General features: G+C 35.8%; 1 protein-coding gene across 1 annotated transcript; it reads left to right on the top strand.

The window, feature by feature from the left end:
* The first annotated feature begins 33 nt into the window (after positions 1–33).
* LOC124168241 (dihydrolipoyllysine-residue succinyltransferase component of 2-oxoglutarate dehydrogenase complex, mitochondrial) lies at positions 34–24704 on the top strand. The gene is made up of 11 exons (XM_046546379.1): positions 34–199; positions 523–550; positions 1394–1445; positions 3653–3723; positions 8367–8441; positions 14242–14297; positions 14702–14810; positions 16446–16851; positions 19871–20069; positions 20157–20408; positions 23906–24704. Exons 1-11 carry the CDS (start codon positions 110–112, stop codon positions 24038–24040), a joined length of 1473 nt encoding a protein of 490 aa, XP_046402335.1. The 5' UTR covers positions 34–109; the 3' UTR covers positions 24041–24704.
* Positions 24705–27089: the final 2385 nt, after the last annotated feature.

The following is a 27089-nucleotide window of genomic DNA, read 5'->3' on the forward strand; positions in this document are numbered from 1 at the left end:
AGTAGAAGATCGACTGATCCAAGTACCAAATCGCCAACTATTTCCCTTCGATAAAATTCGATGGTGGAGGACGGTGGTTTACCGTGCAGTTAGAACGAAACCAGTGAAAATGTCCGGGTTAATATCATCCTCCTCGCGGAATATTCCGCGTAGTGCTATAAGGCTTACGTCAAACCTAACGGAAAGTCTTCAGCCTAAGGTTCGGATGTAGATATATTCCTTACGAAAAATTTCTCCTAATTTTTGTGGGGCGCGTAGCTTGCAGAAAGTAAAATTACCTCTCTTACATGTTACTCCTAAATTTAGCCTATTTCTCTTTGATTATCTTGTTTCTAAATCATATTCAATGCTGAACTATTGGTTTTATTTTACAAAATCCTTATTTTTAATGTACGTATGATATGAAGTTACTAAGTTATAGGTAATGATGGAATTTGGAGAGGTTTTGATCTTTTATATGGTGCCTATATAAGTTATTGTCGGTGTTAATAAAGTTCCTAACTCTGGTATTATGTATTGCAGGTGGCTGTCAGCAAATATCACAGCCAAGGTAATTAACTTATTCATTATACCATGTTTTAAAATGCATAAGATACATTTATTACCCTATTTATTCACTACTCGGGTTGCGATCCTTGTAGAAATGGTATTTGGCATTTCCCTGATCACGGGTAAGAATTTCTTTTTTCATTTAGCTAGGTCGTTGGATCGCATTATCATATCGCTGATAGCTCTCGAAGTTGGGAAATAATAGTGGGAGCGGACTATTTTCTTGACCATGCGTTGCACCAGTATGTCTTAAGTCTGCCGAAGAAGTGTCAGTTGAAGTTTTTAGTTAGTATTTTGCTACATTTCTAATAGGGTATTTTCTCCATAGGTGTTAATTGTGCCTAGAGCAATGAACGTGAACGGTAGCATTTACCCGCTTGCGGGTAAACCTTTGTGTTCCCATTGCCCGGGTAATGGCATTTACTCGGTATATAAATAATTTCTTGTTGATTCATAATGGTAGATATTCATTAATAGGCCGTGCTCCTCGAGTTTCAATCGGTTGTTGCAATGTTACGGTTCCTTTTGGTCTTTATTAATTTGCTATCGTTCTGTCAACCCTTCATTTTGATCTTCCTTCTTTTCGCTGTTCAGTAGTTAATAGGTTGTGAATCTTCTGGAGATAACCTTAGGCAAATCTGTTTAACTCCCTTGGAATGTTATTGTCAAAACTATGAAGTATACAGCTGTTAGCTACAGATGTAAACTGTATTTTGATCTAAATCTTAAGTGCATTAATGTTCAGAAAATTCATTATGTGGAAGTTGTCCCCTCATCTCTGTAGAAGCCTCCAATATTTTGTTACCTAATCCTAGTCCTAATCTTTTTTACGTTTACCATTCAGGACAGAAAGCTGGAAGGTGGTTACTACAAGCATGCACTACGCAGTCTAGAAGGTAAGCTGCTCTCATAATTCACTGAGTAGTTGGTATTGCTTTATCTAGCACTTCTAATGATTTTATTATTGTGGCCGTATTGAGAATGTTTTTGTACCTTAAAGTACCAGTCAGTGGCTTTTAAGAAAGAACTTTCAGTGCTGGAATAGATTTTTGCCCTGATTTTAATATTTTCTGTACTGGCATCTCCTAATATATACCTATTGAAAGCCTTCACGATTCCTTGTTTGATTATATATGCGGTGTTTACTGATATTAGTGGTATTAGCTTTTTAAGGTTAACTTCTCAAAAACTTAAATGCACATTTCCAGTTGCATATAAATGTTTAAAGGTAATATTCTTATTCCTTCCTGGAAACTAAAGTTTAAAAATTGGTTTACTATCGTATATTGCGATATTTCCCTCAGTTAATTTAGTAAATTCAGCATTCCCATTCTAGGTCTGGTCATTCCACTCCTATCCAACCACAATATGTATTGAGATTTTGACACCTGGTGACTCAGATTTTAAAAAAGCTTCGTACAAATTTTACCAATGGTAGCACACCCCCTAATTATACTAACCTTGCTGTTATACTTTTTCAATCAAAATATCCCAAACTTCTATCATGTTTCTATTTCTTGTATCCTTCTCAACAAATTCTACCTCTTAAATTTTTTTCTGAAGCAGTTTAAATGGTCAAGATAATTTTTTCTGAAATCCACATAGCCTTATGGCCATTCCCAAGAAATTTAATTAGTAATAATGTTAACTAGAGGTCATTTTTTGAGTGAGCTTCTTCAGCTTAGCTTAAGTGAGGGTCAAGACTTTCCTATACCTATTGAGAGCTGATCTCATCATTCCAATGTAATATGCAGGGATGCCGACTTACAAAAAGTATTGGGGGGATCCAATCTTGACCCGGGAAATTTTATAAGTAGTGAGTTTTAAGTATTTGAAGCATATTAGAAGAGTCATATGATCACCGTTAGAACCCTGATAACTCGAATCTCGATATCTGGACACTCCGAGGAAAATCGACAAGCCTGACACATTTTTTCCTCACACCCATAATGAATTTTTGAGGGGGCTTGGGCCCCATCAGTCCCCATGGAGTCGGCACCACTGGTAACATGTCAATGTTATGGTATATTTGGTTCAAAGTCTCATGAACAAAATAATGTAAACAGTGTTGGTTTTGGCAGAAATCATTCAAACCACATTGTTAAGTAGTAAATTTTGAACTCTGATAATAATAAATATGTATGTAGGAAATCAGTCATTTTCATCTTCTTTTGCTTATTCTCCGACTTAATGATCTGCTCAACACGGATGATTGCTCTGCGTATCGTATTGAATATATGTTGTGTTTATTCAGATTAAACTCTGCTGAACCATTTAATTGCATCTGTGATTCTCTGCATGAATATTTTTCTTCTGTATGAGTGAGAAGTTCACCCTCATCATTACGTCACAAGTTTCAAGAATTAGATTTGTTTTACTTCATTAAAATATTTCCTGGATCTGTCTCACTGGAACCCTTTCTTATTTGAGGCACTGTATACATTCAGTCTTGTATATATAGTCAGATTTCAAACAAAATGTGTCATTTTGCCCAATTGGTCCATTTATGTTCAGTGGATTGATGTTCATAAGCCAGCTGCTGTCATGAGAATCATCCTGGGAGTTTTATAAACTATTTCTCACTTTTTCCCCTGCTTTGATGTATTACATAAAATTTTGTGCGTGCTGAGTTAGTTTTATGGATCTGTGGTTGACTATTTATGAAAGTGGTGTATTTTAGGTATAGATAGCAATTTTTATCTTTTTAAAGATAAAATTTGCCATCTTAAGTCGCTTTTCATAGCATGTCCTAGATTGACACACTTCACAGTCCGGGAAATATTATGTTCACTAACTAAGCAGGTGCCGTTGAACACAGGGTTTGTAATGAATGTAAAACCCTATTCCTTTCCCTGGATTATCACATTTTTCTGGAGAATAAAGTGCTTGCATTAGGCAGTTTTCACTAAGTAACTATCCAACAGATGAGAATGTTACTATCCATGTCCTGAGGATTACCTTTATTAATTAAATACATTTTAATATTCATATTTGAAGCAGTCTTCGGCAATCCTTATTATCACCTAATGTTGACAGTCTTCTTTGCTTCAGTGCTTCTTTAAAGATGTTTAGCAGCCTGACAATGACTTTGCTCTTTGATTAGGTGCAACGTGCGAGGACCGCATCAGCCATGGATGATGTTTACCCGGCAGTTCAGGTTCTCCAATATTTTAAGTGAGTTTTTAAAATGCTCAGTTTATGAATTTAATGTTTTTCATTACTGCTTGATTCAGTCTATTATGTTATTATTAAATTGTATTTCTTGTTGCTGGAAGATTATGATACAGTCTCCAGCAAAAACAATGAACCACCTTGGCTTAGACTGGAGGCACCACCTTCGAAAGCTCTGCTAATGGCCTCGATTTTACAATACCACACCCTCACCCTGTGTCATCTGAGGATCTATTGATGCAAGCCTCATTCCAAGCAATATAGGTATTCAAATGGGAAAGGCTATCTGGAGCAATAGATAATTTTAGAGGGTATAGGCTCAAAATGTTTCTTAAGGAAAAGGGCTTTGAGAAGAAAGCTTGGGTGACTTTTCGGAAACACAAGCACTTTTTTAATGTGGAAGCCATCTCAAAGGACTCGAACTACCAATTTTGCATTATCCACACTTGTAATTTTGAATCCACCAATGAAGTTATTCAGTTATTTTGGATGGCAGTGTAGCATAATCTATGCATTGGAGCATAACTTCACTAAAGATCTCACATTGATATATTTATGATCCGTACAAGGTAGGAAGATTATAGATGAAAACAATCTTTGTAAAGTCAAAATATTCTGAGAATCAGATTTTCATATGTATGGAGCAAAACTTTCATCCGAAGGTATCTTTGCTTGGTTGATCAAGTAAGAGGAAGTTTTCAATTTTTGCTGTAACGAGCAACGTTTGTGTACTGTCTGGTAAGAATAATTTTTCTGCCTTTCATTTCCTCTTATTAATTTAACTGGTTTATTCAACGCCTACCCAACACTTATATTGCTTTCACTTCAGCCTTCCAGGACAATAGTCTCCTAGGTTGGGTTGGACCAGAGAAGTATTCTTGGATATTTCACTATTACTTATTCCACATAATTTATGCCTGAAGATAATAACTCTTCAAAACCTGGGTTGGGCTATGTAAAAAAAAGTAGTGGCATAAGATATAGTGAAGTATCCCAGAATACTCGTAATGGCACACCACAAAGTTAAGAATGAGTTAGTGAATTTTGGACCAGAGAAATTTTTTAATTGCCTCCATTATACTTTTTTTACTTTTTCAAGTACAGCAGACTCCCGATTATCCGGCTGCGGTTTATCCGGTTTGCGGATTATCCGTGCATGATTTTTACTCTCGCTCAATTTTTTCCGCGATCTTTATTTTTTTTAATAAAATCGGACGCAAAATCATCGGAATTACTGCATCAATGCCAGGAACACCGGGCTTATCATTTCCGTAAGAATCCCCTTCCTAAAACGGAAGCGATGACATGCTAGCTGCATTCACGGGAGTACCGTGTTCCTGTTTTCCAAGCCTCGCAGTGCGCGACCGCGATCCATAATCACCGATACACGTCCCGCAGCAGTTGCAACCCGAGCAAATTGTGCGAGACGCGACTACGTGGCGTGGTGCCTGGCAGTGTAGTTTCCGACATCGAGCAGTGGTTTTGAAGCATTCGCGCAAACCACTTTTCTGTATCCGTGATCACACAGCCACGGATGTGTGATTTTCGAAATCAGGCCTTACATGGAGCATTAATAATACGAGTACAACCATGTTATCGCCGCTAAAAAGATCGTGAACTGGCAAAGAAAGCTCTCAATGAATCCGGAAACCAATCTAAAATAACAGATTAACTGCTTTAATAATAATATATTGTTTGTTTTACGTATATTATAAATATTACGAGACATTTAAGTGAAAGTTTGGATTATCCGTGTTTCCCTATTATTCGTGCCGTCTTTCCCCATCATTATCCCGGATAATCAGGAGTGTACTGTACATAACATTGCAGCTAATCATAGATTTTATCATTATCCTCATTGAATGGTGGTTACTCTGGTTTAATGATTCAAGTTCTAAGGCGCTGTACGCGGTTTTTGGTATCATGAGAACCATCAGAACTATGGCTACTGAATCTGAAACATGTAAAGTAGACCTGTAAGCATATTAAATTGCCCTCATACTTGGAGTTGGTCTCTCATCAGCTGCTCTTTGTCCCACAAAGAGTTATTTATTGCAGAATGCATTGAGGCATAAGTGGAGTGGATGCAGAGTTGTCACCTTCTCCGAGGCATTCTTTTTGCCACGTTCCTCCTTTTGCCTCATGAAGGTGGTTCATTTTTTTGTACTGGGCTGGACTATGCTCAGATAATTCATTATTCATTTCATGCCTAGCTGTTAATGGTATATTCTGCACATAGGCTGTTAATGTTCTGGTAATGAATAGGGTTTTTGTCCTTAAATGAATTTGTTGGGGCCATGCCTGAGAGGAGTATGTTGGGAGTCTATCCCTGACAAGAGCAACTTTCCCCTAAACACCCGATGTGACAGGATTCCATCAAATTCATATTTGCCAATTTCTGATTTTTTATTTTCAGTGATGACCTTATGTATTGGATTGGCATTATTTAGTGTTTATGATCAATTGTGAATGGTTTAGTAGAATGCAATATTGCAATCATAGGGATTACGAACTTTTGCAAGTACGAAGGTTTGCAAGTGCGATGCAAATGCGTGACATGGTGTCTATTTAGTTTCATGGTGTTTAGATATTATATTGCAACGGCTGTTTTACATGGGAAACGTCATCTTACAGGTTAGCACTGCATTCATTTCTCAATCTTGCGTGCAATAATTATTGTGCGAACGAATGCGTTATTTCTTTACAAGGTACTTACAATCAAGCATTCATTCACGAAATTTCTTCATTAATAAGGTAAAACAGTGAAAAGGGAGACGAAGATGCCACACATAGTTAGGATTGGTTTTGCCACTGCCTAGAATTTATTCTTTTCTGCAATGTGCACTAATGGGAATAAGACTGAAATCATAATCGAAAATTACAAGTTTTTCAGGTCTTTCAAATTTATGGAATGCTCTAGAATTATGTAACATATATGTACATGGTGAATCTCATATCTCTCGGAAATGTAATGGAACTTACCATGAACTTAAATTAATATGTAGGTATGTTCATGGAACATACACTCGAAATGAATCAATTAATCATCCACTCATTAAACAAACCGGTATGGCAGAATAAGAAAGTTTATGCACCGCAAACTTTCCTATTGGTCAATACTTAATGTGACATGTATGCATAAAGCGCAAAAGACGATATTCTAATGATATTTCCTTGCATTTACTTGTCTACCACTGGATTATCATGAGAAATTATTCAAGACTTCATGATCAACCAATCACTCAAAGTTAGCAAACCAATTATTTCATATAAGTACTCAGACATTGATTCTCACCCGACTTGTCATTTTCACATCTGATACTTATTTTTAAGTATAAATTAGGGGCATTATTGCTCAGTTTACGAGAATATTCTAAAAATATTCATGGTTACCACTGTGACATCTATCGGAAGAAATGTTTGAAATTGTGAGAATGCAAGCTCGGAATTAGAGCAGGGGCTATTTTGCTGTCTTGCATGTGTTCTTGCAATTCACCGCTTTACACGACAAAATTTTGATTGCGCCTTTGTTTGTACGTCAGATTGCGCAATGAGGTGCCCCATATAGAACGGCCTTAAGAAGTTTATAAGGGATTATAAAAAGAAGGGATTCAAGTTAAATATGATAATCTATCACATCTGTGTATTTTGGTGCCTAGGATTTATTGCGAAGTTCAGTCAGTCATAATTCAGAAAAGTCTCATTTAAGGGGATAACTTCTTACTGGGTAATCTACTGTAAAAATTCTTCACAAATTTCAGACATGTTTATGTAATTTAGTCGAATTTTCTATGTAATGGTTGATTTGCCTTGAAGTGAAATGACTTTAATAATCTTATTGTTGTTCCACCACAGGTGATGGGGGGAGATTTTTTAAAACTAAATTTAAGGCATTAACAATGAATTTAAAATTTAGGATCTGAGTATGATTATACAAGTGTAATTTTTGCTGTGAATATCTTTGTTTTGGTTTACTTCGGGTGATTGCTAATTTTACTTATTAAGTTGTGTTCTACCATCATGTTAACGCATAGTGCTATTGTGATGATCTGTCATTACTCATGGTGTTGGGATATTCATTCAAGTCGTACATAACTTATTCAATGTGTGAAATGGATTCTGAAATTCTTTGTTCAAACTCTTTTTAGAGCTCAAATTTGGTCAGAAATAGAATGCAATTAGACTAATTTAGACTATCAAATAGACAGAACGCATGGTCAAGACCCATCGCAGGGAGTGATGGGATCTGCCAAACGTAGAGAACGAAAACTACTTTACCTAGCTTCCTAGTAAAATACTACTTACATCAAATGATGTGGTATGCACTGAATTTGTTGATAGTTGTACATTACCTAAGCAAGGAACTGAAAGCTTGTTCAAGCTCAATATTTTCTGCCATTTATTTACATTGTAAACATCACATGTAAATATTAATTCGTATTTCCTTCATAAATATGCTTTTCGAAAAAAATTGACCTGTGAATTTTAAAGTTCATACATACATATAATGTTGTTCATTTCATGATTTATTTTGTGCTCTAGCATCTTTTATGTATCAAATTAGCTATGGTTTTCGATACTGTAAAGGTTATGGTAATTGGTGTGAAAAAGAGTGCTAGAGCTAAAACTATGTATTCTATTTCCAGGGGATGATGTGAGAATAGTAACTGTTCCGACATTCGCAGACTCTATCAGTGAAGGAGATGTGAGGTGGGAGAAGGGTGAGTGAAATAAAGTTTTGGTATGCTTTCTGATATTAATATGTGCAGTACGTAGTTGCAATCTGGTGTATGTGGGTCCGCTTCCCCTCTTTGGGCCCCACTAATCGTCTGCTTTTACTCACCTTTTTGTTGATAGACGCATATTCAAATTACCATGATTGCATTTTTAATAGTTTTTATGTATTGGATTGTAGTTTTGTAGATGCATGTAAATTGCTTGTGTAAATGTAGTGTTTTAAGTTTTCTTAGTAAAATCATTTGGGTGCCATGTCATATGTTGAACTGAAGCAAAATTTTCACACCAGGAATTGCTTAGATGATGGCGTACATTGAATTTCTTTCTTGGGCAGGAAAAGCGACAGTAGTTTTCATCTGTCTTGTTTTTTTTGTCATTTTGCAGAAGTAGAGTGGAGGAATAATTGAATTCCATAATTTGAAGATCAATGTCAATCAACACTCAATACATTAATTTGGACTCAGATGGAACTTCCTAGTTTTCTTTTCCATTTTTTATTTCATGTGATTTTCAAATTTGCTCGGCATGTTTGGGTCTAAATGGAAATGGAGTAGGACATGAAGAAATAAATTGTCTCCGTTACAACTAGATTTGGGAATTAGTTACTAATAACATTAAAAATTCCTCTTTGAAAAAGTAATCAGTAATTCAATATGTAGTTTTAATCAGTAATTATGGATGCTACTATGTGTTAGTTTTCTCCCTTAAATACCCGTCTTCAGCATGTAGCAAGTTATGTTTTGATATTTTCTTTTGTTCTAATTAGATAGATACTCTTGGAATAAATGTGAAATATCCTATGAGACTTAATGTATTGTTTACGAAAAGGTTTAAGATGTTCTTAAGAAAGAGCTCAGTATGATACTAATGATTTTTTTGGACTTGAATCCAATATTATGACTCACTCAATCTCCAAATTTTCACAAAACAGTGAATAAAATATAGTATGTGATGGAGATAAACAATGACTGTAAATTTAACACGTTGTGTACCGGGGTATTTAAATTCCTAGGAACGCCAATTCTGGGAAATATGTGCCTATTAGGTCGTAATGCCTTTGGTTTAAACATGGTTAAAAAGCTAATGTTTAGAATATAACTTTACCCAATCAAACGTTATGATGCATCAATTCATTATGAATAACGAACAACAACTGAAAACGTACTAACGAATACGCATTGTACGCTGTAAAATTGTTTAGGTTGATGCACCTTTCAATTCCTTAGTCTAAAGGCAAGCATTTCTTGCTCTTGTATGAAGTAAGAGGCTTGGTATTATCTCTGAAATTGAATGTGATTTTTCAGTCGATATTTAAGTAGTGTTGATTTTGCAATTGATATAAAGCCAGCAGTCTTGGTAAATTTACTCCTTGTATTCCAGTTTTAATCTTTTTGAGTCAAATTGTATAAAATGAAAAATTTCAAGCCTGTCTGTTTTCCCTAATTTTTTTTTGGTGATTTAATCTAGCATTTCAGTTCGTATCAAATGGTTTACTTGATATCTTAAACCTAATGATTATTATTATTTAATGGTATTACATATTTTACATAAATTGTATTATTTTGGTAGCTCAGCAAAAAAGAAGTTAAGGGAGCATTCATGCATAGAATATTGTTTGATTAGCTGGGTTACAAAATATTCAAATGCTGAATCTTGATTATTTTTAAATTTTATAAATAAAACTGGGTTGAATAATAAATTATATTAATGAATATCATTTATGGCTGCTGAAACTTAAACATGTTTAGGCATTGCCTGATACGGAGAGCAAAATTATCTTTGGCAGTATGCCAGCATTACAGCTTGCATCTCTCCTGAGGGATTGCTATAGGACTGCGTTTGAAAAACAGTAAATTGAGGTCGTTTAATGAAAAAGTTTCCTATGCTGTTAGCTAGAGACCTAATTTAAAATCTATTTCCATGCAAATGAATCATAAAAGCCTGTGGCCTCGCTGAATTTTGTTGTAGAAATTGTAAACGAGTTTTATATTGGCTGCCATGAAATACATGCATTGAGTATTTGAGTAATATTATACCTTATATTGTATATTAATGATTTAACAAGTAGTTTTAAATTTTAATAAGTAAAATATTGCTTCCAGGAAGGGATGTTCATTGAAGAAAGAAAGATGTGTGCCATCTGCTCTGTAAGCTTGCTTTTCATTGGCTGCAACAACCATTGAATGCTTTTCTATCTGAAAGAGGTGGACCATCAGAATGATCTGAGTAATTTCCTTGGCTAATTTTTGCCCACTGTCATATGAAACTCTGATTTGCACTGTATGAGCAACGACTTTTTGTAGAGATTACTCAATCAGATTAGGGTCAATGCTAAAATAAATGAAAATATGTTTTAACAGATAAACAGTGAGGGACTGTTGTTGAATGGCTTTCTGGAGATTCTGATTGCATATTTAAGCTCCAATCCGTGTTCAAGTCTGTGCATTTAATCTCATTTAAGGACTATGTATCTTTTCTCGGTATATTTTGAGGAATGCTAGTATTATTTCCTTTATATAAATGAAAATTCTCTGTATGGTTGATCCATAATTTTCCATAAAAAGAGTGGGGCTGAAGGATTGCTGGAGAAACTTACTATCTATTTTATCTTTACTTCTTTTAGTGATCTTCATACCTTTGTGTTTGGATTTTTTGTTTTCTGTGTTGATATCCTTTGTATTAACTGTTTAATGATGTTATCCTTTGTGTTGTAGTTTTTGGGTACTCATTTTTTGTAGTATTTAGGTCCTATGTATTATACTTCGTTTCAAATTTGCTGTGAGGATATAATGGCATTGCTGTGTGTTGTTGCAATTGTGCATGGCTTGTAGAAACTTTCTCTTTTCTATTGCCTTGTTTTGATCTCCCTCACCGCTCAGATATAAATTGATATCCAGCAATCAAAATATAAACACTACCAATATGAATGCACTACTGATCTCTAACCTTTATGCTCAAAATGCAGCAGACTCTGCGATTATCCGGCTGCGGCTTATCTGGGTTGCAGATTATCTGTGCAAGGTTTTCACTCTTGCTCAATTTTTTCCGCGATCTTTATAAAAAAAAAAAATTGGATGCAAAATCATCGGAATTACTGCATTAATGCGAGGACACACGGGGCTTATTATTTCCGTTGGAACCCCCTTCGTAAAACAGAAGCGATGGCGCACTAGCTGCAGTCATGGGAGCACCATGTTCCAGTTTTCCAAGCCTCGCAGTGCGCGACCATGCTCCGTGATCACGGATACACGTCCTGCAGCAGTTGCAACTCGGACAACTTGTGCGAGACACGATTATGTGGTGTGGTGCCTGACAATGTAGTTTCCGACGTTGAGCAGTGGATTTGAAGCATTCATGCAAACCACTTTCCTGTATCCATGATCACACAGCTAGGGATGTGTGGTTTTTGAAACCAGGCCTTACAAGGAGCATTAATAATACAAGTACAACCATGTTATTGCCACTAAAAATATTGCGAACTTGCGAAGAAAGCTCTCATTGAGTCCGGGAAACAGTGTAAAATAACAGAATAACTACGTAAATAATAATATATTGTTTCTTTTAGGTAAATTATGAGCATTGCAAGACATTTAAGTGAAAGTTCGTGTTATCCGTGTTTTTCAATTATCCGTGCCGTCTCTCCCCATCATTAGCCCGGATAATCGGGAGTGTACTGTACATTCATAAATTATTTTGAACAGTTTAAAAATTTTTCAATTGACTCATTGGTTTCATAGCAGTTTGAATTATCAGGTCTGATCAGGTAAGACCCTCCTTATCTCCTTCCAACGTTTCGACAAGCAACTCACCCATTGTCTTCCGCAATTCAGGAATCCAATCAATTCACTTAATCCTTGGATTCCTGCATTGCTGAAGACAATGGGTGAGTTGCTTGTCAAAACGTTGGAAGGAGGTACGGATGACCTTACCCGTTACAAGACCAGAGAAATCCTCGATGCTATTTTTCGCCAGGAAAGCACCAGACATAACATCATTGGTTACATAGTTTGCTGAGGTTTGCATTCAGTTAGGAATAGATCTTTCTCAAATTAAAATTGCTAATCATTGAAATAAAATGTATAGGAATAACAAGCACTCAAAACACACACTGGGTGACAAAATTCAGTCATGTTTCCTGTATGCAAGGTGTGTCCGAAAAGTATCCGACCTGCATTCATATCTCTTTGTTGGTGCTATTCTTCGTCATTCAGGCGGTGGCATCTTTCAAAGTAGTCCCCATATGATTGAACCACCTGCTCTCAGCAGTAATTCCAAATCTTAAAGCAGTACTCGAATGCAGATTTTGGAATGGGCTTCAGCTCATATGCCGCATTACTCTGAATCATCTCGATGTGGCCGATTGCTTTGCGTTGAACACCAATTACAATTTTGGAAACATCCAAAAGTTGCAGGGAGCTAGTATATATGTAATAGTTTTTTTTTCTCTTTTATCCTTCAGAATAGTTGGTTAGGTTGCTTTTAGTATTGATTGTGATAATTGTTTTGCTTTGCATGTTGCTTCTTAATTGAATATGGTTTAAATGTTAGTGTTAGGGTCTGGGTCAGAATTTAACAATGTCTTGCTATCAGACAAAGACTGCTATCCACCATCTACAAATTCAATAGCTCAAAGACTTCAATTATATAGGCCATCTCTAAATTTTATATGTAAAGATTCGGGCGATATATCCAATCACCTCTCCATTAGCAGTGTTGCTGCCACTATCAGCCATTGGATTGGCAAATTGCTGGTAGCCAATACATATTATGAATATTTCTGTTGGTGGTGAGTGTATTTTGTATCAGTTCATTAAATCCTGTTCTGAATTAAAAAAACTTGAGTTACATGATGTTTGAATTAGCCTTACATTGTTCATTCAATAATTAGGTAATTAGTTCCCATATTTTGACAATTCAAAAAAAAATTATAATTAAAATTGTGGCATGGAGAATATGTTCTTATATTATCTATATGCTTATTTATAATTTGCATTTAAATATGCATGCATATTTATGTGTTACTACTTACAATCTTACTGCCTTGTGGAATTATGTTTTTAATATTATGTACGTGTCAAAAATTTTCTAGGTAAGAAAGAGGATGTTTCTGAATTTTCATATTAAAATTAACCTGCCTATGAAGTCATCATAACTTTGTTTGTTACACTGATGTCTGATTACACTGATTTGTCTCTCAAATATTTGGTGATGACTATTCAGTTTTGAAATTCAGCTGCAAATGTTTTTAATGGCATATTATAAATATTCTTAACTCCTATCAGTACAATCTTTTGGCCTCCGTAAATCATTTATTCTTTCTTTGTTTATAACTATAATTCCACAGAAAAAATAACACAAATCTGTGCCAATCTCTTGTCAATATTGATTGAATTCCTGAAATCCTGGGAGGTCAGTGCAATTGTTTTATGAAATAGCTGCTGCAGCAACTACATGAATTCAATTGCTTAAAAACCATGATTGTAACCACTATTAACTTAATGAAGTCTGTAATTCAATTTTAAAATCATATTCATTTGAATGCATAAATAGTTTTTTTGCCTAATGGAGTGACAAGTTAATACAACGATTTCATGGTAATGGTCTGGTTCTTTTAATCAATGTGTTACACAGTTTGTAGGGATGTATACTTCTTTTTGTTAAGATTATTTATTTTGTGACAGCTGACTTCATAGCTTAGTCCTCTTGACAGTTTTCACAAGAAAATTTCATTCTTCAAGGATCTTTTGACATAATTTTCATTAATTTAGTATCTTATTTTTTTAGCTGTCGGTGATTCAGTGCAAGAAGATGAAATTGTAGCAGAAATAGAAACTGATAAGGTATTTCTTTTTGTTTCTTAACATTGGTATTTATTTAATTGTTATATCTGCTTATAATTATTACCCTCTGCTGGTGGTTCTTGTAAAGTTATCAACTTAAGAGTTCAAAATGCGGAGAAACACTAAAATTCTGGATTTAAATATTTTAATTAATAAATTTTATTTATTAACTCATGACAACTTCTTTTGCTGGAATTGTTTAGGGCTCTTTTTTACTTCATGTGCGTAATAAACCATATTGAGTGTTGTGTGTTATCTTCACATATTCAAGATTTTGGAGTGGATTTATTCTTCTTCAATGCAGTATTATGAATCATGATGCATATGTGGTAAATGAGAGCCTTGTATTTCCTGTTTTAAATATTTTTCTTGAGACTTAGTGATTTAATTATTTCTTCTCATAGACGTCAGTGCCTGTTCCATCTCCTGGCGTGGGAATTATTGAAGAAAGATTTGTAGAAGATGGTGCTACTGTGAAAGCTGGAGCCAAGCTATTTAAGATTAAGATCACAGGTAAGTCTTTGATGAGCGTTTATACTGTTCATTTATTGTAACTTGTACCTATAGTTGTGAAATTTACTAGTGATTCACGTTTATCTGCTTGAAAATGTGAATCTAAACATTTTTTCTGACATTTTGTCCCATATTTATTTTTCAGCTTTGACTTGGAATGATGATGGAAAATAGATCATTTAAAAGTTATGAAAGTTCAATAATTTCATTAGTTGTATAAATACTTCCATACTTTCACTATTTACTTTTTACTATATGAATGCTTTGTCATTCAGTAAAATTATTTGGCAATTTCATTAATTGTATGTGAAGTATATACTACTAATTTTCTGTCTTGTTGTTAAAGCCCGTATTCTTAGTCAACCCTACATGTCCATCCCTACATAACAAGAGGACCCTACATGCGTTTCTCAGTCAACCCTACTTAAGTGGTGACCAGTGACAAGTGGGAGGTAATTCCATCCTCAAGTTCTCAGAAATGACGTAGATGATGGCACAGTGCCAGTTTTCCACTCTGGTTGCGTAATGAGACCTAGCTATGAAACTAAGAAAAGACATCCGATAATTTTCGAGCGTATTGTTAGGGCAACAGCTCAAGGTAAATAAACAATCGGTTTCGCCCGCCAGGTCGTGTCGGAACATTAATTATCGGTACATATAATACTCATATATCGAGCCAAAAGTAGAATCATATTGTCTTTAAATAACTCCAAAAAGTGGTGTGTACAAGATAGTGATACGTACGGAGCAAATATGATCATTGATGTGAGAACTTCCATTGCATCATCAAGGTTCGTCATTTGCTTTTACTTTCTGTAGTTAAGTTTATTATGTGGCAAATAGCAGCATGAAAATATATTTTCTATTGTTGTATGCGTAAACGATATTGGTTTCTCAAAAGCATACCAAGTGCTAAAGGTGAAAAGGATTAATATATATCCACAGAAACAAGATGATGCATACCACTATATTGTACTTATTATACTTCAGCCAATTTGATTATTTATTTCACTTGATGGGTATAATTTGGTAGTTTTATTACCTTTCTGCTGTGTTACTGTAGATTTTAAATTGGTTCTTGTGAGGTCATCTCTCTTAATATTCATTGTAATGTAGATTCTTTAATCAAAGTGATCAGCAGACGAAATTTGGCTGCCATGATTTTGTAGGTGGTAGGGCTGGTTTGGGTACCTTACATCAAGTAGGGCCCGTTTAGTTCCAAAAACAGCCATGTAGGGCTTGATGTGGCGTATGTAGGGTGAGATTGGTTTATTTAGGGGCTGATGACGTATGCAGGGTCGGTTGGCCTTACAGGGTCGACTAAGAATATGGGCCTAAGTCTGAAACTGTTCAGTGTTTTGCATATTTTTCCTTTCTGGGGACAGCAAGATCAGTTCGTCACCATTGTGAGTTGATGCAAAATTATAATGCGGTGTTGCATTCTGCAGGATAACTACGCTTTTTGTTGCCTTGCTTAGGTTCTTCAACTTACAAACAAGGTCTCGAAACGCATCTTGTTCGTATGTCGAGGACTTACTGTATGTTTTTTTGTAAATCCGGTGGATTGTGTGTGGTAAAATGGTGGATCCGTTGACAATAAATAAATACATGAAATAATGTTATCCAATTTTTTAGGTGCTTCAGGTGCTAAGCCAGCTGCCCCAGCAGCCAAGCCTGCCCCCGCAGCGGAAGCTGCCCCGCCTCCTCCACCTCCCCCACCTCCTTCAGCTGCCGCTGCTCCAGCTCCGCCACCACCTCCTCCGACGCCCGCCCCCGTTGACCTTAGTGCACCCCCTCCGCCGCCACCACCTCCACCCCAGGCTCCAATGTCTGCCATCCCCGTGGCAGCCATTAGGCACGCGCAAGCCATTGAAGCTGCAACTGTGAAAGTCCCTCCTTCCGACCCGACCAAGGAAATCACTGGCACGCGCACAGAGCAGCGGGTGAAGATGAATAGGATGAGGCTACGAATTGCTCAGCGTCTAAAGGAAGCGCAGAATATCAATGCGATGCTTACGACCTTCAATGAAATTGATATGGGGTATGTATTTTTCTGTCCTCTTCACTAATCTAATAGGTTGGGGCATGTGTTTGTTTAGATCAAATGATTACGACCAAGTAAATTTCTCTTAAATTTGTAATACTTTTTATCAATTCATGTTTTAATATATTCTCTTTTATGAGGTGTTACTGTACCTTTTCTAGGTTTAAAATACCATTTATTTTTGTCTTTTCATTGATGAGAATTCAATAATAGGGTTGTCCTGATGGATAATGGCGGAAAAAATGTGTGTAAATTAAGAGTGTTGAGTCGCAGTTCATCATTATTTAAAGGAGCCTATCATAGGCTTCAAGTTAGCGCTGAATAAATGGAAAATTTTAAGGGCAGCAAACAGGAAGCCATTTAGGAAATTTACTGGTACGCGAGATGATGGTATAAATACTTAGAAGCTACTGTTTGGGTTTTCCTCAGTTCATGAAAAAATGGCTAAGTTATGGCCATATACCCTTAAATACCATTATATTGTGATAGAGCACCCTTTTAAATATGTCTACTTAGGTAAATTGGCTACATAACTTCTAATTATGCAATATTTAATAATGACTAGACTAAGGATGAAGTTAGTAATGCAATGGCTCCTTGTATACTTCTTCAGGAGCTTATGGTATAGATATGTCTTGGTTTTATTGTCATCTTTAAATGAAATATATTATTTCTAGCTAGGTAACTTCTTTTCCCAAGCTATACTTCAGAGTTCTTGACCATTAGAATTGTATTTGCTGTCTATGCCAGATGCTATGAAAGGTTGTAAACAGTGAAAAATAAAACCTCCTCAAGTCGTTTATTACAACATCAATTACCATTGGTATGAAATGAATTCATTTGGACCTAACTTAATGATTTACTCACTATGAATACTATTGGAGAGTCGATTTAAATTTATCAGTACGATATATTTGAGTTGTAGCTGGGAGCTTTTTAATTCATCGCACTTACCAGATTCTCTTGTAGTTCTTTATCTAATTCAAAAGGCTGTGTAAGTGCATTCACGCTAAAGTTGCAGGCAATTAGGAAAAACATAATGCCTATGGTTCATTTCTTCTGTTTTCTTTGCTAAATTTTTCAGCACTTATTCACTTGCAGTGATGTTGTCGGATTGGGTATTATTGGGATTCTATCAATGTTCCCAAAACTGAGAGGGATGCAACTAGACAGTGTTACCTTCTTTTAATGTTTTTCATGAAATAACAGGATGGTGGGCTGTTTCAGCATACCATGAAATTTAGCCACTTTCAGAGCAATTCTTTAATTTACTAATTCATATGCATACTTTGGGCAGTGACTTGTGTTCAGGTACATAAATGTATTGTAGTCACAACTCTCACTCATTCGACTGTACAAAACTAACTCCTTTGAACATAAAATAATTTACCCTTGTTGCACTTTTCCAACACATTTTCTGGTACTTCGGCAAAAAACACCGCGTTCAGGTTGAAGTAATAAAAAATTTGCCACTCCTTACTCCATATATAATTTAAACTGGTGATGGCACACAGGAAATGCATGTAATTTGCAGCTTTCAAATACACTATCCTAACAGAATTTTGTTATTTCCCTTATCTTCATCTGCTACCTCAGCAGCTGTTTTTACCATCTTCTTCTGGTACAAATATAAATTCTCTCGATCAATGGGTGTCAAAATTTGAAGTGGCAATAGTAATTGATCATGATTCCTTTCCAAAACATCAACTAACATAGTGGGTGGCATGAATATGCTACTGAGTTTGCATAATTGAGAAAAATTGACCATGTGTGATCAGGGGTAACAACTCCTTGAAATGTGTCAAAAATCGCACCACTCTTTAATAGATTCACTTCCACCACTTAAACGCCCAAAATAGGGCTCAACACCGATTCAATGTGGAACATCACTAAAACGAAACAGCTCTCTTCACCGTATCATTGCTAGGGAGAGAGGATGAGGTCATTACACTCAATTGGGGATGTATGGTGGCGGTTGGTTTAAGAGACAGCAGTGCATAAGGGTGGCCTGGGATGAGGGGACATGATTCTTTTCTCTGCTGGATCGTGTGCAGTGTTGTGGTGGGGCAGTCAGGTGGTTCTTCTTCCTATTTCTTGTCCATTGCTTCTGTTTTGTGTATCTGTACTCCCCTAAGGGGATTCTGCTGCTCTTTATTGCTATTGGTAAGGCGACTGCGGCTGCCTTTTAAAAATCTGTTTGGCATTTTGACACCCACACTTCGTCTCTAATTCAATTTCTTTGCGGTTCCTGCTGGGGAAGGCACAATGCTGCTGCATAGACATTTTTACCACTCCTTCCAGGGCCAGCTCTAGGCAAAGTACTTATATGGGCAAACTGCTGTTGTGTTGCCCTCCTTCAGAGGGGTCGCCCTCCCCTTCGTCTCATCCAAGCTAGCTAAGAACTGTAGGTCAGTGGCCTATGCTAAATACTTTCTCAGCACATTCAGTGGTGTTCATACAACTACAATAGATTCAGAGTGTTTTTTTGCATTAGCTTAAACTTTAAAAGTTCGTAAAAATAAATGTACGCTAGAAAGTTGTGTACTAAGTATTAAATTCATAAAATCAGAAAACTATTTTTTTTTGCTGTTGCCTACCCCCCTTAGCTACGTTGCCTTGGTTACTCGGCTCTGCCTCCTCCCCCTCCCAATGAGGTGGTGTGGGTAATTTGGGGGAAGGCTTCAGTCTGCAATTTTACAGTCATAAATAATGTTCAAGGGATTTTAGATCCTGGGATTCCAGTTAAGGCAAATGATGTTTCATGGGTGGAATTTTTAATTTTTAAGTAGCTTAATAATATACCTAGTTACACTGCTGGTTACTCCCTGGTTATTTCCTTGATTAATTTTTTGCTTCTGTTTGTAATAGCACTGTTGGGATGACCAAAACACCTAAAGCTTATTTTTATAAAAATTACTCATTTTAAACTGAAAAATCTTAAATATTTTATTGTGAATTTTTTATAAAATACTTTCTGTGGTTTTTATATTGAACCCATTTTTTATTTGTTTTACAGTAATATCATGGAGTTCAGGAAAAGTCATCTCGAAGCATTTCAGAAGAAATTCAACATGAAGTTTGGCTTTATGTCTGCCTTTGTTAAGGCATCAGCTTATGCCTTGCAAGATCAGCCAGTTGTTAATGCAGTTATTGACGGTACTGATATTGTTTACAGAGATTATGTTGACATATCAGTCGCTGTCGCTACCCCTAAGGTATACTACATCCATTTATACTGTCAATTACTGCCTTTATTTTTATTGCAATTTTTAACTATGTATTTTGTTTTGATTTAAATCAAGGGCTTGGTGGTGCCAGTGCTTCGTAATGTAGAATCTATGAACTATGCCGAAATTGAGCAAGGAATGGCTGAACTTGCAGATAAGGCTAGAAAAGGTGCTTTGGCTGTTGAAGATATGGATGGTGGAACTTTTACCATTAGCAATGGTGGTGTGTTTGGCTCACTCATGGGAACACCAATTATCAACCCTCCTCAGTCTGCTATTCTTGGTATGCATGCTATTGTTGAGAGACCAGTAGCCATCAAAGGCCAGGTAGGCAATTCGTTGATCACATGATTATTTAAATTAAGATTTTTGGGTTTTTGAGATGTACGTATATGCTATGCATAGTACTATTTCTGAAATAATCATTTTTATGTGGAAATTTGATTATGTACTTACCTCTTCATTTGCTTTTAATTATTAGTAGAGAAGTGCTATTTTAGGAATATTTTGAGGTTTTTTTGATTATATATCAAGAGCCATAATGCAGAGTGTCCTTGAACTGTGAATACTGAAAACAAATTTCATGTACAGTTCCAGACAAAAAAAGAAAGAACCATCTTTGTGCAACAAAAGACGGAACTTATTCCAAAGAGCATTCCTCTGAAGAGGTGATAACTAAGCTGAGGACATTGGCTAAAATGCCTATTTTTTCGTTTACTAAGTAAATCAATTTAATAAAGTTATAAGCTCATTTATGATTATGTATGGTGAAATTAAGGCAGTTTGATACTGCCGAAAAATGCCAATTTTAACTTTTAATACCTTTTTTCAGTTGATACAACATGAAATTGATGGTTTGAGGCGTGACTTGGTGAAATTGATCCATTTTAAATAGAAAACTTTGTAAATTTTGCATATGATTTTACTAACGACCAGTTTAGTTGCTGTGCTACATCGTCAGGTGTTGTACCTGATGTACCTGACGATGTCACACAATGACGAAACTGGTCTTTGTAAAATCACATGTGAAATTTAAAAAGTTTTTTATTATTATAACTGATATAACATATTTAAGGGCCTAAAAAAGTAAATTTTTTCCAATGTCACCAAAATTTCCTTTAGTGCAGAGCTAGACTGTTATTTCAGTTTATTTGTTAATCTATCAACGTTGATTAAACATTCATTAAGAAATGTCACCCAAAGAATTATCTATATGCATAAAAGAGGATGTCTTTTAGTCTGTCCGCTATACGTTTCTATGTGGTTGCAAGGATTTCGACCAAAGTTTATACATAGGTGCATCTCATGCTCCCAAACCCTGTAGTGCTACTTTTGGCTGCTTCTGGCATGTCCGTAGTGTCGTATTCTCATTACCATTTTTTACATCACATCATATAACTTTTATGGTTGGACATTTGGCCGGGTAGGCACACCTCTTCACTCGCACAAAGGGAAAATATAACTCAAAGGATACTACACTTAAATCACTCTTTGCAGTGCAAACCATTTCGCTGGGGTATGAGTTCACAAGATGTTTTTGGTCTACACACGTACAAACATGCATAGGGATCAATGTTGTGGAGTGGGGTATAATCGTTCCCGTTCACCTCATACAGAAATAATTTTTTCCAATGTTTGCTCTGTAGCGTACTAAAAATTCCTGCTGTGTGACCATTAATTTCAAGTACCTAGTTTCCCACTTCTCTGGGTACTAACCTTCCTGAGCAATGCCGGGTGGCATGCTAGTTATGTATGGAGGAGAAAGACAACTATCGTAATTTACATGTTGCATACATATGATGGTTACAATTGCCAAAAACTTGCTTTTAAATGAATTATCAGTATTGGTGAGTTTAGAAAGCCTGAAGTTGCTTTGCCTTCACAGCCAGTATAGATATAATGTAGAGCATGGCTAAATACTACTGCATTATAATCTGCAGATAAAATTATTGAAATATGAGCGATATAACTGACAGGAATGGTGTGTTCTTCCAATACATTAGTCTGAATGTCTTTTTCACCCACTTAGGGTACACTATTATATCCCTATATCCTCCTCTGACAATTACAACTGAGAGACAACATCATCATCCTCTATTGGTGGGGGTTATATGGTGGTCAATTATAACATATTTTTAATTGAGTACATGTACACTACAATAGAATATGTTTTGAAGTTCCCAATGGCTTCAGATATTGCTTGGACAGTTTTTGTATTATTATATGGATGAACAGAAATTTATAGTGGCTTTTGGTTGTGCTTTTTTATGTAGGTATAGGTAGTGCAGCAACTGAATGAAAAAAAAGCTAATTTGATCGTGGAAAGCAGAAATGTTAAACCCTGATGTTGAGCGTGAAAATATATTTTAAGCACCTATTTTAAGTGCCTATTTTGAAATTTTTAGAGCCTATTTTGAAATTTTAGTGCCTTAATGTCCTCAGCTTAGTGATGACACATCAATCTCTCCACTTTCAGAGTAGGGCACTTTGGCTTGATCAATCAACTTTTGGGAAACCTGATCAATTAACTTTTGGACCCTTTTTGGGAAAATGGTGGCTGAAGTGGGGCCAGGCCTAGCCACAAGGGAAATCAATATTCTTTTTTGTCTTCCTTATGTTTTTCAGTTGCAATGGTTTTGTATGTCTCTGAAATGACATATAGTTGTGGCTATCCTGGTGGACTTCATACATTAGATTGGTAGAGTGTTTATGGTGCTCTACTTATCATTCTTCATTGCTAGCCATTTCCGTGCAAATACTTTCTTTGGTGTGGGATTGCTGTGAATGAGCCCTTAGGCCTGTTTCAAATAGACGCGTGAGGTCCGAGCTACGCGAGCAGGGCGCAGAGATTGGTTGCTGTTGTTCACATAGGCAGGGACAAAATCTGTCCACATCCGGCACAATGTCCGCTGTGTGTAGCATGCCAAGGCAGAAGAATTTCATACTGCCAAGTGCAATTCAAGCAATTGCTGCATACCAGGTCTAAGGAGACTTTGGGTGCACCCTATTGTGGCACGAAGAACATTAAAAGCCGCTTTAGTGACCATATTTACTGAACTACGCGCTGATGAATATAATTTTTTCAGTTATTTTCTTAGTGTCAATTTCACTATCCATGGCAAAAGGACGTGCTCGCACTGTTATCTCCAAGCTTGCTCTAATTCTACTAGTAAATCAGCTTGGTGCGCATCAGCGATCCGCGTTCATGTGTAAGCACAAACCTGTCTCTGTATGCGCGCGGATGATCTGCAGGGGGGGGGGGAGGGGCCACGCGGATGGCTCCTCCGTGTGTGGGCGTTCACTCATGTGTAAGCTTCCATTAAAATCAACGGAAACTTATCCGTGCGCATAGCGCAGACTGTCCGCATCCATGCAAAACGGGCCTAAAGGCATGGACGGGTTGGGAGGTTTAGTGTTATTAAATCACGGCCGCTGGCAGAGGTTTCGAGAGTGGTGCTATCAGTGTAGACCCAAGTGGTTCATTTTTGTGTCTGGGACTGTACTTAACCAAAATAGTGTATTTCAAGCAAAGTTAATTTCTATTCATAATTTTTTTTATTAAAGTAAAACAGGTTTAAATAATCATTTAATCTCTGTCTGTGTATATGTTATCAATTCTTTGGCCAGGAATTCTGCTATAATATATTATGCATCACAAATTCATTTTAATTTTCTTTTTATTACACAGTAATGCATTTTAGTATTCCCTTAATTCATTTTGTTTTACAGTTGTGTGTTCATATATCTGTGGTTAAAATTAAAACATCATTGATTGGGTTTATGTTGCTCTATAGTATATTATCTCTTTTTCCTTCTGATTATAGGTGGTGATACGTCCAATGATGTATGTTGCCCTTACATATGATCATAGGTTGATTGATGGCCGTGAGGCAGTGTTGTTTTTACGTAAAATCAAGGCGGCTGTTGAAGACCCTCGAATAATTCTTTTGGGTTTGTAGGTTGTAAACAATTTGTTACCTTGTACAGTTGTAATATGTAGGTAAAAAAATTTTTATACTGATGCACATAAAAAAATTTTTTCGAATGAAGTGAATTCTTGTCTGGAGATTCTGGGATGTTGCACACTTAAGCTCTCAATTGACTGGCTGATCTGTTTCTCATGAATGTATTTATTTTCTTCCAAGAAGGAAATCCTGTATCTTATCTCTTTCTCATTCCCAGTAACGCTTTCAAAGTGTGTTTAACATTGCCTAACATGGAGAAAAATTGTCATTAACACATATTCTCTGCTGTATGACTGGGGTCATTACTTAACATGTAGACAAGTAAGCCATCACATGGTTCCCAATGTCAGAGGCTACTGGTTGAATTTGAATGTTCGTAAGTCAGCTTCTCTCGATGACCTTTGTTGCTTTGGCAACTTTTGGTTTCTCTTAGATGCCCTGTTTTATCGAAATAGTTACTTGCCGTAACCTATTTGAATAGTTGTGCAGAGAATTGTACAGTGTATGACTTAGTTCTCATTGTAATTTCACTGGCTTAGTGAAAAATTATTTTTAGTAAGGTATATTTTTCAAAGCTATTTTCAACTTGTGGCAATGGATTTCCAATGCGTCACAAATGTACATTACCTTGATGAATAATAAAATTATTCAAGTTGTTTTTCAAGTTTATATGTTCCAAATCTCATGAGTGATTGAGTTTTGACACACAAATTATCCTTCATTTACAATTTAGGTCCTTTTTCTTTAAAAAAAATGTTATTAATGTTTTCAATGGTATACACATTGATCTCTCCAAATTATATCCTCTGTGGTAAATTATTCTACGCACAGATGCAGTTCTCTGTATATTAGAATTTTGAAGCAATTCCATGTTTCAATAGATACTATAGCATTTCTTTATAATTAATTCTACTATCAATCATCAACATAATCATAGAATTATCTTAAAAACTGGGGCAATTGAATTCCAGTGGGGTAATGTAATCATACCTACTTACGATCTGTTTGATATGGTGAATATCGAGTAATTAAAATCTGTCTCTTTTCCTAAAATAACTTCATTTTTCAGTGACTTGAAAATTGTGTGTGTATGTATAAATGTTGTAATTATTCCTTGAAGCATGCGTAATTATCCATGGCATTTCGATTGTTAGTTATGATGATAGTAGATAACCTGTTAATATTTTTTGATAATCCAAGTATGTGCCTTATATGGAAGCAAGGATAATCAAATAATATCTCCTCATACTTCAGAAGAATTAGTATAATTTAATGACAAATGAAGTTTATGCTTAGTTCTTAACAAGTGCATGACATCTTAAGTTGTAGATAGTTCTTTAAAACTATCATTAGCATTGATGAATGATCACGATGTTGTTCTTTTTGTTTAAATTCATTGAATTTCATGTTATGGATAGCTTAAATGGAATACTAATTGGAAATGATGTGTTTGTCGTTTCTGGGCTCATTTCTTTAGTTAAAAGCGTAAAATCTCGGGTTAATTAGGCTTTGGTTGGATTTTGTCTCGAGCTCATGTGATAATCCTTCATCTTTCTGCTATTAATTTTTTATTTACCGCTATTTCTGTGAAGTTTCAGTTCCTAGAATCTAGGTGTTATTATTTCTAGTGTCATTTTGATCATGTCCACATTATTAATAAAATATTTCTCTCATGCTTCATCAAAATACTCAGGAGCTATAGAAATGCATGCCAGCCATTTTGCTCATACAGTTTTTATAATAGTTAATTGTTGCGGTGAAACTTAACATTTTATGTTGTTTTTACACATGACTTTACTGCCCTTATCTAAGCCTTAATGTATTTACTTTCTTATGTCATACCTGCATATGCTCTATTTATTAACCTTCGCCTTCTCTAGTGGACAAATGTAGAATCTCATGGAGACTTGCACGGCTTTCATGTGTTTTAGGTGCTTTAAGCTAATTGTAGTGAATTGCTTTGTGATTTATGGCTTCTTCAATTAGTGTGTACAATATTTGGTTCCTATTTGCTACTTTTTGTTCAGCCCATGATTTAATGCTTGGGCTGATACCAGGTATTCCAATATGTATACCTATTCTACATTACCCAGGACTACTATGAGTCAGGTCCACCCAGATGGGAGTAGATAAAGACAGGCACTTTTCTCCTTGTCCCCATTTTCGGAGGGTCTAAGAGTGGCCCTCAAAAACATTCTTGAATGGCAATAGGGGTGAGGAAAGATGCCCTATGGAAAAGTTGTTCCAGCCCCCCAAATGTCTCTCAGTGTTCCTGCCGATAGTATTCTTTTTCATAACCACTTGTTGATTACAGTTCTTCAAATTTTCTCCTACTAAGTCTTCCTATGCCTTTAAATGTGGAAATGTTTGCATCTGCAGTCATATTTTAGATGGATCAGATGATTAACTTCCTTACAAGTGATTGTAGTACTTGTACTTCTTGGGTTAACTCATGTATTACTTCTGATTTTAATATGCCTCTGCTTTCACAGCAGTCTTTTACCTTAAGCTATTCTGGGTTTTGGCTAGGTCATGCACTCATGAAGGTAGTGAGAATTTCAAAACTGTGTCTATTTGATTACTATATGTAATTAAATGGTGAGAGAGTGTGCCAATATGGCCAAACAGCTGTTATTATTGGAGTACCAAGGAAAAGATTTTAGTTGGATTCTCCCAGCGAAGTGCAGTCACATCCAAGTCCTAGCCAATTTTTTATTGTTCAAATGGTGAGGAATTTTCCATTCATTTGGTTCATAGTTTTTTTGTGTTCACTCTGATTAAACCAATTTTATGTTCCCATCCTCAGTATTTATTACTTTTTTACTGTGTATAATTTAAGTTTGCCTCATGGCATTGTTTTTTTAAGTTTTTTTTACTACCCTATGTGTCAGGTTTCCTACATTTCTTAGAGGTGGTGGTATGAAAACTGCAATTTATAATATGAAATAGATTGTTGCATTGATAATTTAGTCAAACAGAAATTTTTACTGTACATTTCTTAACAGTTTATTCAGCCTGTGCTTTTTATGTTTGCATTATAAAA

Source organism: Ischnura elegans, chromosome 11, assembly GCF_921293095.1.
Source record: "Ischnura elegans chromosome 11, ioIscEleg1.1, whole genome shotgun sequence".
Classification (NCBI taxonomy): domain Eukaryota; kingdom Metazoa; phylum Arthropoda; class Insecta; order Odonata; family Coenagrionidae; genus Ischnura; species Ischnura elegans.

Excerpts from the sequence above, each read along its gene's own strand:
- LOC124168241 (XM_046546379.1), top strand. The coding sequence starts at position 110 with ATGTCCGGGTTAATATCATCCTCCTCGCGGAATATTCCGCGTAGTGCT. Across the intron at positions 1,446-3,652 it reads TGCACTACGCAGTCTAGAAG|GTGCAACGTGCGAGGACCGC; the intron begins GTAAGCTGCTCT and ends CTCTTTGATTAG. Across the intron at positions 16,852-19,870 it reads TTCAATGAAATTGATATGGG|TAATATCATGGAGTTCAGGA; the intron begins GTATGTATTTTT and ends TTTGTTTTACAG.